At 44.4% G+C, this 13,844-nt stretch overlaps 1 protein-coding gene across 3 annotated transcripts in view; it reads right to left on the bottom strand.

Annotated features, from left to right (window-relative positions):
• The window catches only part of LOC140386590 (cell adhesion molecule CEACAM5-like), a 119,006-nt gene that overhangs the window by 29,872 nt on the left and 75,290 nt on the right, over positions 1–13,844 (bottom strand). For all 3 annotated transcript variants that reach the window (XM_072469049.1, XM_072469048.1, XM_072469047.1), the window contains 3 exons: positions 9,618–9,893; positions 9,264–9,521; positions 6,220–6,343 (listed from right to left, as the gene is read on the bottom strand). In XM_072469049.1, coding sequence (XP_072325150.1) covers positions 6,220–6,343; positions 9,264–9,521; positions 9,618–9,893 — 658 coding nt within the window. The remainder of the gene's footprint in view (positions 1–6,219; positions 6,344–9,263; positions 9,522–9,617; positions 9,894–13,844) is intronic.

Genomic DNA, 13,844 nt, shown 5'->3' with positions numbered 1-13,844 from the left:
TGCCCTCCCCTCATCAATCATCTTTCACAACTCCTCAAAAAACTCGATCACGTTAATGAGGCATGGCCTCCTCTTCACAAAACCATGCTATCGTTAATGAGTCCATTTGTTTCCAAATGGGTATAAATCTTGCCCCTGAGAAGTCTCTCCAATAATTTACCTACTACCGACGTGAGGCTCACCGGCCTATAATTTCCTGGATTATCCCTGCTACATTTCTTAAACAGCGACACCACATTAGCTATTCTCCAGACCTCTGGGATCTCACCTGTAGCCAATGAGGATACAAAGATGTCAGTTAAGGCCCCAGCAATTTCCTCCCTTGCTTCCCTCAGTATTCTGGGTAAATCCCATCCAGCCCAGAAGATTTATCTAACTTAAATGTCTTTTAAAAGACCTAGTACCCCCTCCTTTTCAATGTCAACATGACCCAGACTGTCCACACACCTTAGCCAAGAATCATCTTCCACAAAGTCCTTTTCTTTGGCGAACACTGATGCAAAGTACTCATTTAGAACCTTGCCCATTTCCTCTGGCTCAACACATAGATTCCCCCGACTGTCCTTAAATGGTCCAATCCTTTTCCTGGCCACGCTCTTGCTTTTTACATATGAATAAAAAGCTTTGGGATTCTCCTTAATCCTAATTGCCAAGGACTTTCCATTACTTTTCCTAGCCCTCCTAATTCCACGCTTCAGTACCTTCCTACTTTCTTTATACTCCTCAAGGGTTTCAACTGTCCCCACTGTTCTGGACCGTACAAAAGCCTCCTTTTTCTTTTTGATGAGGTTCACAATATCCCTTGTTATCCAAGGCTCCCTAAACTTCCCACACTTAGCCTTCGTTCTCTCAGGAATGTGACTTTCCTGAATCCTAATCAAAGACTCGCACATGTCCGATATTGATTTACCCTCCAACAGCCGCACCTAATCCAAATTCCTCAATTCCTGTCTAATATTATCGTAATTTGCCTTTCCCAGTTTAGCACCTTAATGCAAGGGTTACCCTCATCCCTATCCAAAAGTACCCCGAATGTACGGAATTGTGGTCACCAATCCCAAAATATTCCCCGACTGATACCTCAACCATCTGTCCAGGTTCATTCCCCAATACCAGGTCCAGTACTGCCCCTTCCCCAGTTGGACTATCTACATATTGCATCAAGAAGCCTTCCTGGAAACACCTTACAAACTCTGCCCCATCCTAGCACTAAGTGAGTCCCAATCAATACAAGGGAAATTAAAATCCCCTACCGCAACAACCCTGTTACCTTTGCACCTATCCAAAATCTCTCGACCTATCTGCTCCTCCATCTCTTGCTGGCAGTTGTGGGACCTGTAATAAACGTCCAACATTGTGACTGCTCCCTTCCTGTTCCTGAACTCTACCCAGATTGCCTCATTGTATGAGCCCTCCGAGGTATCCTCCCGCAGTACGGCTATAATATTCTCCTTAACCAGTAATGCTACTCACCCACCACTTTTACATCCCCCCTCTATCTCTCCTGAAGCATCTATATCCTCCATCGTTCAGCTGCCAATCCTGCCCTTCATTTAACCACGTTTCTATGATAGCCACAACATCATAGAGCACTTATTCGTACTTGGAACTAAGTTTATCTGCCCTACCAGCTATACTTCTGGCGTTAAAATGCACTTCAAACCACTGTGTTTCAGCAGACAGGGTGATGTTGGCCTCTTATTTTTGTTCTCTATTTCCCCCTTCAGTTATTACACCTTCTGAGCTAGCACTCTGGTTCCCCCCCCCACCATACTAGTTTAAATCCTCCCGAGTATCTGCAGCAGGCTCACCCATTGCCTCCTTTCCCACCTCAGTGAGTGAACTACCTCTGCCTTTTGTCAGTGCCCTTATGTGTTGAGATTCACTCTCACCCATTCAGCCTGTGTAGTGCACATAAAATTGCGAGTGCCATAAAAAATTGTAGAAAATTGCTTCAAGTGTTTTAGTCATAAGTCAGTTAATTGTTCATTTTCAGAAGGTGGGTGGGCTTCCCACATCAGGCCTTGCTCGGCTTCCGTGAAATTGCAAACTGAGCACGGTGGCGCAGTGGGTTAGCCCTGCTGCCTCACGGCGCGAGGTCCCAGGTTCGATCACGGCTCTGGGTCACTATCCATGTGGAGTTTGCACCCGTGTTTGCAAAGATATGCAGGCTAGGTGGATTGGCCACGCTAAATTGCCCCTTAATTGAAAAAAATGAATTGGGTACTCTAAATTTATAATAAAAATAAAAGATATTGCAAACTGGCCTCATGACTTGGGCTAGCTGACCCAATGTCATGATGCCCAATTTTTCAGAGACGCAGGATTAACGATTGCGTGATCCGACCCCTTTATTCCACATAGGAGGTTCCTTCATTCTATTGTAAATAGGGCTCTATAACAAACAAATCAGCACAAATACTGCTGAACTATACTGGGCGCGTATTGTATTCAAATGATTTTGCATTAAATCTGGGACTTTAAGAAGGACTGCTTATGAAATGGGCATTGGTGGTCATTCCCCTTTAAATTCATACCTCTCCAGCAGACAAGCACTGCAAAAACAACATTCTCGGCATTTCAAATCATGTAACATACAAAATTATTAAATTGGTGACATAGGAGGCTATTCTCTGCCTGTGTTACGCTCAGTGCAAATCCCGCTATGTTGAGAGAATTGTGGGAGAATCCCAAAATGGGATTTGTGCCGGACGCAAAAGTTTCCCATTCTCCTGGCCCAGTCTAGTTGGCATGATCAGGATCTCGCCTAGAAAAGACGAGAAACTAATCACAGCTAATTAGCATTCTTTTTAATCTCAGTGGTGTGATTAAAGTCGAATGTAGCGGCCTCCTGGTGTTCTCCTACCCCCTCAGTGGGAAGTCACCTGGGCGCGAATCACTACTGATCCTTAAAACTGGGGACCAGGCACCATGAACTCTGAGGTGGAACAAGGAGGTGAGTACTCCTCTCCACTTACCTCCAGGGAGCACAAGGGCTCAACAGCCACTGGCCAGATGTCATCGGGGAGACCTTCAAGGGGAGTGCTTGTGCTGATCTGCAGTCTAGGGGGCCAGACCGGGGGTTTCCCCCGGGATGGGTCTCCACTGGGTTTGTGAAGCCTTGAAGCCTTTTTTTCATGTTGAACACCCCATAACAGGGCAATACACAGCTGCAGCCTTTCTGCCCTAAAATCCACTCACAGGACAGAGCCATGCTGCAACTTGTTTCTTGGATTTGTTTTCTCTCTATTCAGGCATAAATCTTGCTGGGGTGCTGGTTTTCTTGGGCAGCAGCACAGCCTGCGTGTTGGGCAGGACCCGCCCTGTGAGGTGATGACCACTTCCAGCAGCTTGTTGCGGATGGTGAGCTGTAGGTGGGAAGGGATGATGAGTTGTAGGTGGGAAGGGATGATGAGGGTCTTCCCATTCTCCCGGACAGCAGTACTGGCCAGCTCAAGGTTATCGGCGGTCAGGTATTCTAGCATGGCAGCCAGGTAGATGGGGGTCATGGTGCCCCCATCCCCCCCCCTCGACATAGTGGCCCTTACGTAGCAGCCGGTGAATGCTGCTTTCGGGGAACTGCAGAACTGACCTGGAGGAGCGGGTCTTGGCCTTGGCGTACCCCCAGTTTTGCGGTGATCTAACATCGTTCAGGGTTCGACTCTCAGAAGTATTCAGTCCCCTTGAAGTTTTTGTTTTGTACTAGATTGTTTACATTCCATTTCACCCCCTTCTGAAGTTTCAACAGGCTCTGTTGTTTATATTGAATTTCACACGCCATCGGCTTTTACAAACCTCTTGGCTGACAGCTGAAGGGATTAGCTCTGTTTTATAGCACTTCAAAGTCCATTACCTCTGAACTGCTTCCTTGAAAGAGTAGGTGCTTTGTCTGAGTGCTTTTTTCACAGTTTTATCTTACTCTGAAGTGCTTCCTAGAAAGAGCAAGTGTTCAATCTGAGACTGATCTTTTTCAACCTTTGATGCCTGAACAGCGTGCCTGCACTGGAGGAACATTTCCTCCGTAGAAGCAGCTGGCACCACTCAGACACTGAAGTGAAGGATTCCTCAAAAAGGACCCTCTCGCAGCCACTGTTGAATTTTCTGGATAGATGTGATGACCTCGTCTGGATGGGAGGGAGGAGACGGGGGGGGGGGAAGAATCCAGCAGGGCCATTAGTTAAAGATGTATGATGATTTAGGCTGGAAGTCTCTGGCCATCCGGGTTCTTTTTTTCCACTGGTGGCGGACCCCGGCTGGTGGGTTTCCTGGCAGCATGGGGTGGCTTTAATGGGAAATCCCATTGGCAATTGGCGGGAAGAGATAATCCCGCCACCAGCATCACGCGGATGGGGGAATGGAGAATCCAGCCTGTTTATCGTTGGCTGATTTTCTCCCACCTCCCACTGATGATAGCAGCCGTTTAGTGCTCTGTGGAGATCGGGGGCTGAATTCTCTACCGTCGGGATTCTCCGTTTTGCCGGCAGCCCGGGGGCTTCCCGACAGCGTGGGGCTGCCCCACAATGGGAAACCCCATTGACCATCTGTGAAGCAGAGAATCCCGATGGTGTCCACACCAGAAATCTGGTGCGGCGGGATGGAGAAACCCACCCTTGATTGTCTAGATTGGTCAGCACCACCAGGAGCTGTGCCAACTTCTTTATCCATAGTGAGTCCCCAAAAACTAAATGGCAGCAGCCAGTATTGGAGTTAAGTGCAGGTTCACTTGGTGGGACTAGAAGGGGAGGCTCCTGGGAAAGTAGTGGGGGGGGGGCTGCAGACCTTGCAGGGGTCGAGATGGTGGCCAAGATCGGGAAAGGTGGCCTGTGAGGGAGTTGTGTGCCTTTACCCCACTTTCCTGCAGAAGGCCCAAGCAGGTTAAACTGCTGGATCTGTCCCTGCATTGTCCCTTATCTCTTCCTGATGGCCTAAAACAATGTGGCCATGTGGGAAGCAGCCTTTAAGTGGCAAGCTTAAATTCGGTGAGGGTGGTCTAGCCTTTCCTGACTCCTAAAAATGGTTGCAAGGTTAGTGCAATTGGGTAGACAGCAGGAAGGGCACCCACCGGTGGCAGGGGCACTGTAAAGTTCTGCATCATTTGTGCACCTTCATTGAAAATAAATGCCCCTTAGCAGTAGTAGGCATAGCATTGAGTGCTGTGACAAAAGAAAGGTTTGAATAAAACACAATTTAAATGGAATTACAAGTGGGAAACGGAACATAGATTTGCAGTTCCAAACTACTGAAGTAAAACCATAGAGATTCTATTGAACATAAATCATGTAGCTTCCCACAGTGAGACATTTTGAGACCAAAGTAAAACATGTATTTAATGGAACTATAATAACCTTAATAAAGGCTTAGTGCCAACCCAAATTACAATGAGCGCAATTTAATTTGGACAAAGTCCCACCGCTCAGTTTGGTTTACAAGTTCAGCATGATGATAGGGGATGGGAAAGAGAATACATGGGGAACAAGTCATAACAAATTAAGTCTGGTAGAGAGGTGACAGGATGCAGCACTTCCCTCTGAATTCTGTGAGCGACAACTAATTGAATGGCTGTCGCTTAGGCTACCATCCTTGATAGGATGGCAGCCCTGCTCCCAAGAGATGCCAACCTAATGATTAGGCCAGCATCCTCAGTAGGGCCACACCAGTAATGATGGATACTGCTGAGGTAGGGGGGAGTCTTAAGCCGACACAAGTTAACATTCCAAGACAGAGTGGTTGGGGGATACTCCTCCAGGGATATTGTTGGGGCTGCGCTGGCTGCACCCCTGCCTGGGCCCTCCTCTTTCATTTAAAAAGCAATCTCCCCCAGGTTGCTGTTGAGAGGTTACCTTCATTTAACTGCTAGACTCCCACCTGATGAGAGGGGGGCGGGATCAATCCGCCATCAGCAAAATGCTGATGATCCTGTTAAATGCCCCTTAATTGGACCTTTATTTTTGGAAGTTAACTGTAGGCAACAGGTTGATTCCAGTCCTACTGTCAGAAAGGTTCGCTGATGGTGGTGCATGGTTGAGGAGCTGATCCAACTGCCCCCTCCCCGCTCACCACCCGCCTTCCTTCCTGTGAAATTCAGCCCATATTCTACAAATGCTGACATTTGAAATATAAAATAGAAATTAATTGTGAAAATAATCTGTCTAATTTTGGATTAAATGTGTACAGAAAAATAATAAAGCTTTTTGTAAAATTTGAATATAATAGATTTACCTGCATATTTTCTTCTTGAACATCCATGCAGTTATCCCAATGATTAAAGCAACAACAAAAAGAACTGCAAACACTATGGCAATTATGCCTCCAACAGACAATTTCTTTACAGATGAGGGCACAGCTGGAAATAATATGAACAAAATGACCATATATTAGAACAATATAAAATAAGGAAAAAGATATATTGATTTTGATCTACAATTTTATTCCTTTCGTTTTAAAAGTTAGAAAGAATGGCTGAATCCTACGTAGCTAAATGATGTGATAATTCAGTATTAAATTATTTTTCAAACCAAAATCAGTAAGTAGGCACTGCACGTTTTACTTATAACAACAGAATAATAACACTATCAAGTTTCACACACCTGACCTGAATAGTAGAAATCACATTTAACTGGCCAGCAAGATGACATATCTCCTCTGGCTGCATAATTAATGCGGCGGGAAGGGGACAATACAATGCAAAACCCACCATCATCTGGTGGGACAATTGACATTTTTGCCAGCTTGCTGCCACATTTCATACAAATCTTTGACAAGTTTTTATGCATGCTTTAGGTTACTTTTTCCAGGGTCAGAAGTTGATTCTGTTAATATCCTTGGTGAAAGAATAACTAGATAGCCTGTAATTAAAGACATTTGCAATAAACATGTTACTTTGAACGCAAATTCCACTCTCTGGTATGGAGACAAGTGGGATGCATGGAGAACTGGAGCATGTTTTTTCAGACCTAATTCCTTTACTCCATTTAATTAAACTTTGATTTTATGGACCACATTTCATGTGGGCTTGGGGAAACCCAACTTGCCCACTTTAGCAGCTCACAAACTGCATTGCTGACTCACGTGTGACTTAAATGCCGTGCTTATGCAAGAGTTGGGACTTGCGAATCGTGATGGATTGTTGCTGGAGGGACGGGCCACTTAGAAAGCTCTCCTCTCCAACACCGCAACCCAACTCTCAACATTGTTTAAAGGACCCTAAACCTCACCACCCTCATGCACCTTCCATGCCAACTGATTTCACCCTTTATGTAACCACCTCCCCCCCCCCTCCGTCGCACCCCCCCCCCCCCACCCCCCTCCTGTAATGTATCCTCCATAAATATTAAGGAACAGCCTAGCTGTCAAAGAATTGTCCAGCTCAAAGCAGTGTCAAAGAATCATCCAGCTGGGAAATCCCCCGACTCTACGGACCTGACGCCAGGTTGAAAATCTGGAACACTATCATTGAGACTGAGGGGTAAAAATGCATTCTGTGATGTAAAAAATTTCCGTGCAATGCTTGTAATCCTATCAGCTTGTGGCAACAAATCAGAAATCACATTGAAGGTACAATCTGTTATTCCAACCTCTTGCTCAAGTGAATAGAACACCCAACTATGCTGAAACCCATCAGCACTTGAAACTCAGCCAAGTATTTGTAATGGGCACAGCTGTCCAAACAATGGAGTATTGTTTGAAAATTTCAAAGCACAGTGGCCTGTCAACCAATGGACACCTGCAAGTGGTTAGTTTCTTTGTGTCAAAAGTAGCCTGAGCTATTTAAAATCACCATAGGAAAGTTGACAGCACAGGCTACTTGACATTTTGTAACTTTTTTTGCATTATGATATTTTTTCCATTGGAAAAAAACCATAATGTATGTGAGCAATTACTCAAAGCTGGTCAATGAGAGGGTCAAATCACCTTTAAATTACAGATTCTTCTGATAAATCATTGCATTGAAAACACATCAGCATGACAATATTGTATCTAATAGTGAAATTTGAAGGTGTCAAAACATTTTACACTCATCTTTCAGAATATTTGCAACTCTTCTGTAGGCTTTCCATTTTCTTCATAAACTCTCAAACCTGGCATACTTTTCCTGAGCTTTGGTTAAGGAGAGTAGCTCTGTAGTCCCCGCAGCACCACTAGAAGTGGGGCCATTATTGGGACTCCAATCGCACCACTCAAATCGCTGGAGCCTAAAGGACCAGATAAGTCTGGGTCTTGCACCAGGATTGGGGGGTGGGGGAGCAGTGGTGGAGGGAAGCCTGGAGGGTAGGGGTAGGAGGAAGAGTGAGATTGGGAGCCCTGATACCAGGACTGAAGAGAGAATCTTGGGCGGGACTGGATGTCCGGTGTTGCAGACCTTAGTGAGAGAGGAGCGAGGGAGGCACAACCTTTAAAGGGGACCAGTGACGAAGGTGATTCCACCCCCCCTCCCCTGCCATCCCATCCCCTTCCAAGGTCCAAATGAGCTTACCTACAAGATATTTTTCCCATGCCGGAACTCCTCCCACCATTCTCAAAATTAAGGCTGTGGAGGAAGCAGACCCTAAGTGCCTAAAGATTGGGCAGGTTGGAGGTGGACAATCAGATAGCAGGAACGCCATCGAGCAATTCTTTTCAAGCTTGGTGCCAACAAATGTGAAAGTAGTAGTTCATAAAATTCTACTCACCAGTTTCCAGAATTGGCTGAAATATTTGGAATGAACTGTAAAACTAACTGAATTTTCCCTGTATTTCCAGCATCTTGTCTTTAACTTGCAAGACTTTTTTGGATTGTTTGGATTTTTTTTTACGAGCGAGGATCGAGTTAAAGCCCTTTGAGCTAACAAAAATCCAGAAAATAGTCCACAAGCATGAACTAAAGTGCAACTTGTAGTAAATTATCTAGGGTCTGAGGCAGTAGAACAGAAACTAATCAAATAGCATTTTGACATACTTGATAGCCAGTATTGCCTATTCTTGAAAGCAGGCTACCAATACTTTTCTCAACTTTATCACTTGTTTGCTGTGTATTTCCAGCATCTTGTCTTTAATTGCTAAGACTTTCGTAGACTTTTTGGAACAATTAAGTTTATGTTTTACAAGAGTGAGGGCCAAATAAAAAATCCCGTTGGGCACACAAAAATCTAGAAGGTGGTCTACAAACATGAATTAAAGGCAATTAATTTGATACTAAGTTGGAAAGAGCATCCATAAAATAGAGCACATCAGGGTGACAATTTGTTTCAGATCTTGGTGAAATATATAGTGAAGCATTTACTTACCTTGTACAGTTACCTGTATGGTAGTGTTTTTGCTTTTGTTGGTTATGTTGTTATTAGCCCGACAAGTATAACTCCCATCAGCATTCAAACTTATTGATTCAATGTTATAAGTTTGTCCTGTCTTTAACAGCCTACTCCCATTGTACCATTCATATGTAGCAGGTGGTACTGATTGGGCAGCACAATTTAACGTAAGAGTTTTCCCCAGTTCTACCTGAATTGGCCCTTGGGGAGTAATAATTACTTTCTCTGGACCATCTACAAAGAAATCAAGAAAATAGATGGTTTCTTTATAACTAAAATAATATCTAATATTAAATACAAACTAATGTTTTGAGCTCCCTGTGTACTTACAATTAATTTGCAGGTTGGTATCTCCAAAATTGCTGCTAAAATCATTGCTTGCATTACATCTATATGTTCCTGAATTGTTTCTGTTAACACTGATTATAGTCAGCGTAGCGTTGTCTGGAGAGGTTATTACTCTGTCATCTTCCTTGATCACTTGCGTGTCCTTACACCATATTCGTGATTGTATAAAACCCGAGGCATTACAAGTTAACAAAATGGTATCAATGTTTTCTATTGGTTTTGAATTGTTGGATGATACAGTGACAATAGAAACTGGTTCTGTAAATAAAATTAAAAATGAAACTGAGTTACTTAATTGTCTATACCAGATTCTGTGGCTGTTTCTGTAGTGAACTTGCCACCTTCAATTAAAATCAGACAATCAAGGTCATAGTCAACATATAGTTATCAATAAAATTGGCAGTTGTATGTGATGATGATGATTTGAAATCAGCATTTTCATTAAAAAGATTCACACTGGCAAAATATTAATAAATTTGAGAGTCTAAGGAACAAAGAGAAAAATATATTGAAGAAGAGCAAGAGTTCTTTTGAAGGCTAATAAAATGATTTCTTTTTACTTTTGTTTAAATTTTGATTTTAGTTTCATGAGTTTTGTGTGTTTGCAGTAGAATTAGTTTAGTCAAGGCTCACTTCTCAGTTCAAATTAATTATGTTATTGGCTTCCATAATATCTGTGGTGATTTTTGATTTTTGGCTCATTATTGTATTTTTATTGATCACTTCTGTATGCTGATCATTAAAAGTACAGATCACAAAATAGTCAGAAGTACACTGTCCATTCCCAATAAAGACATGGGCTGGAATTCTCTGGCCATTGGGATTTCCTGTTCAGCCAGCAATACACCCCCACCCGTAGATTTCCCGGTGGTATGGGGTGGCTTCAGTGGGAAATCCCTTTGACAAGCGGTGGGAGTAGAGAATCCCCCCTCCAGTGAACGGCAGCCATTGAGAATCACGTGGCTGGGGGACTGGAAAGCTAGTGCCATGAACTGAGAATTTCCAGTTAGTATTGATTCAGTGCATTGATATAACGTTCTGTGAGTGATTTTTGGAGTCCTGAGAAAGGACTAAAATTATGTGGGCAGATAAAAAAATGTAGCTGGGGTGCGACTCCAAAATTCCCACCCCATTTATGGCACTGACCATTTTCACCACAGCAGGAAAAGGAGTGGGTCAGAAGCCCACACACTGTTGTCTGCTGATTGCCTACAAAGAGCAGAAAGTACACTAAGTACATTCAAATCACTCAAGCATGTGATTTCACTCCACCTACCTCACTTTCATGTGGTCAATGTCTACAAAGATTGGGGTCTCACCAATTAGGTCACCGAAGCATGAAAGAATTATGAATGGATCAAAGCTGCAGATGGGTTTTACCAGCTGTCAATCACAAACCACGACTCCAAAGCCATGAATGGATTGCAGATAATGAATCTGTGGGAACCAGGCAGAGGCACACCTGCTCTACTTCAGGGAATGGACACATGGGACTGCAAGGTAAGTATTTCAGCTGTACTGCTTCCAACAGCCCCCATCTGCACTACTCTCTAAGTTCCTGACAAGAGTCCCTTTTCATGGTGAGAGGGGGTCTGTGTGTGTTGGAGGGGGGTTTGAGAAAGAGGTTCCTTTTGGCAGGGGGTCCCCGTGAGGAGGTCTCCCTACTACTGGGGTCCCTGTGGGGAAGTCACCCTATTACAGATAACCCTGTGGGTGTCCCCCTATTACTGGGGTCCCAGTGGGTGTCCCCATATCACAGAGTTCCTCTGTTGCTTTGTTCCGTGTGGGGGGATCCCCTTATTACATACTTGGGGATATGGGGCACCCAAGCAATCGGAGGGTGTGGGCCTGCCATGCAGTGGGGGGCGGGAGGGATTGCCAGGCTGATTCACAGTGCAGGATGGTTGGTCAGGGATGATTTGGTGTGCGGTGAGGGGTGGTGGCCAGCCCCGGGACTCAACTATCGGCTGCCCGCTCAAGATGGCGACCCAATATTGGGATTCCCCCATTATCATAGAATTCGGCAAATCGAGTCTGCAGGGATCTGTGAAATGCGAGGATATAAGAACTAAGAACTAGGAACAGGAGTAGGCCATCTGGTCCCTCGAGCCTGCTCCGCCATTTAATGAGATCATGGCTGATCTTTGTGGACTCAGCTCCACTCTCCGGCCTGTACACCATATCCCCGAATCCCTTTATTCTTTAGAAAGGTATCTATCTTTTTCTTAAAAACGTTTAAAGAAGGAGCCTCAACTGCTTCACTGGGCAAGGAATTCCAGAGACTCACAACCCTTTGGGTGAAGAAGTTCCTCCTACACTCGGTCCTAAATCTACTTCCCCTTATTTTGAGGCTATGCACCCTAGTTCTGCTTTCCCCGACCAGTGGAAACAACCTGCCCGCATCTATCCTATCTATTCCCTTCATAATTTTATATGTTTCAATAAGATCCCCCCGCATCCTTCTAAACTCCAATGAGTACAGTCCCAGTCTACTCAACCTCTCGTCATAATCTAATTCCCTCAACTCTGGGATCAACCTAGTGAATCTCCTCTGCACTCCCTCCAGTGCCAATATGTCCTTTCTCAGGTAAGGAGACCAAAACTGAACACAATACTCCAGATGCGGCCTCACCAACACCCTATACAATTGCAGCATAACCTCCCTAGTCTTGAACTCCATCCCTCTCGCAACGAAAGACAAAACTCGATTAGCCTTCTTAATCACCTGTTGCACCTGCACACCAACTTTTTACGACTCGTGCACCAGCACACCCAGGTCCCTCTGCACAGCAGCATGTTTTAACATCTTACCGTTTAAATAATAATCCATTCTGCTGTTATTCCTCCCAAAATGGATAGCCTCACACTTGGCAATATTGAATTCCATCTGCCAGACCCTAGCCCATTCACCTAACCTATCCAAATCCTTCTGCAGACTTCCGGTATCCTCTGCACTTTTTGCTTTACCACTCATCTTAGTGTCATCTGCAAACTTTGACACATTGCACCTGGTCCCCAACTCCAAATCGTCTATGTAAATTGTGAACAACTGCGGGCCCAACACTGATCCTTGAGGGACCCCACTAGTTACAGGTTGCCAACCAGAGAAACACCCATTTATCCCCACTCTCTGCTTTCTGTTAGTTAACCAATCCTCTACCCATGCTACCACTTTACCCTCAATGCCATGCATCTTTAGTTTATGTAGCAACCTTTTGTGTGGCACCTTGTCAAAAGCTTTCTGGAAATCCAGATATACCACATCCATTGGCTCCCCGTTATCTACTGCACTGGTAACATCCTCAAAAAATTCTACCAAATTAGTCAGATACGACCTACCCTTTGTGAACCCATGCTGCGTCTGCCCAATGGGACAATTTCCCTCCAGGTGCCCCGCTATTTCCTCCTTAATGATAGATTCCAGCATTTTCCCTACAACCGAAGTTAAGCTTACCGGCCTATAATTACCCACTTTCTGCCGACCTCCTTTTTTTAAACAGTGGTGTCACGTTTGCTACTTTCCAATCCTCTGGGACCACCCCAGAGTCTAGTGAATTTTGATAAATTATCACTAGTGCGTTTACAATTTCCCTAGCCATCTCTTTTAACACTCTGGGATGCATCCCGTCAGGGCCAGGAGACTTGTCTACCTTTAGCCCCATTAGCTTGCCCAATACTGCCTCCTTAGTGATTACAATCATCTCAAGGTCCTCACCTATCATATCTTTATTTCCATCAGTCACTGGCATGTTATTTGTGTCCTCCACTGTGAAGACTGACCCAAAAAATCTGTTCAGCTCCTCAGCCATTTCCCCGTCTCCTATTATTAAATCTCCCTTCTCATCTTCCAAAGGACCAATATTTACCTTAGCCACTCTTTTTTGTCTTATATATTTGTAGAAGCTTTTACTATCTGCTTTTATGTTCTGAGCCAGTTTACTTTCATAGTCTACCTTATTCTTCTTTAAAGCTTTTATAGTAGCTTTCTGTTGTCCCCTAAAGACTTCCCAGTCCTCTAGTCTCCCACTAATGTTTGCTATTTTGTATGTTTTTTCCTTCAATTTGATACTCTCCCTCACCTCCTTAGATATCCACGGTCGATTTTTCCCCTTTCTACCGTCTTTCTTTTTTGTCGGTATGAACCTTTTCTGAACACTGTGAAAGATCGCTCGGAAGGTTCTCCACTGTTCCTCAACTGCTTCACCATGA

This window comes from Scyliorhinus torazame, chromosome 12 (assembly GCF_047496885.1).
Source record: "Scyliorhinus torazame isolate Kashiwa2021f chromosome 12, sScyTor2.1, whole genome shotgun sequence".
Classification (NCBI taxonomy): domain Eukaryota; kingdom Metazoa; phylum Chordata; class Chondrichthyes; order Carcharhiniformes; family Scyliorhinidae; genus Scyliorhinus; species Scyliorhinus torazame.
Note: the sequence above shows the minus strand (reverse complement) of the source record. Positions and strands in the feature narration are given on the sequence as shown.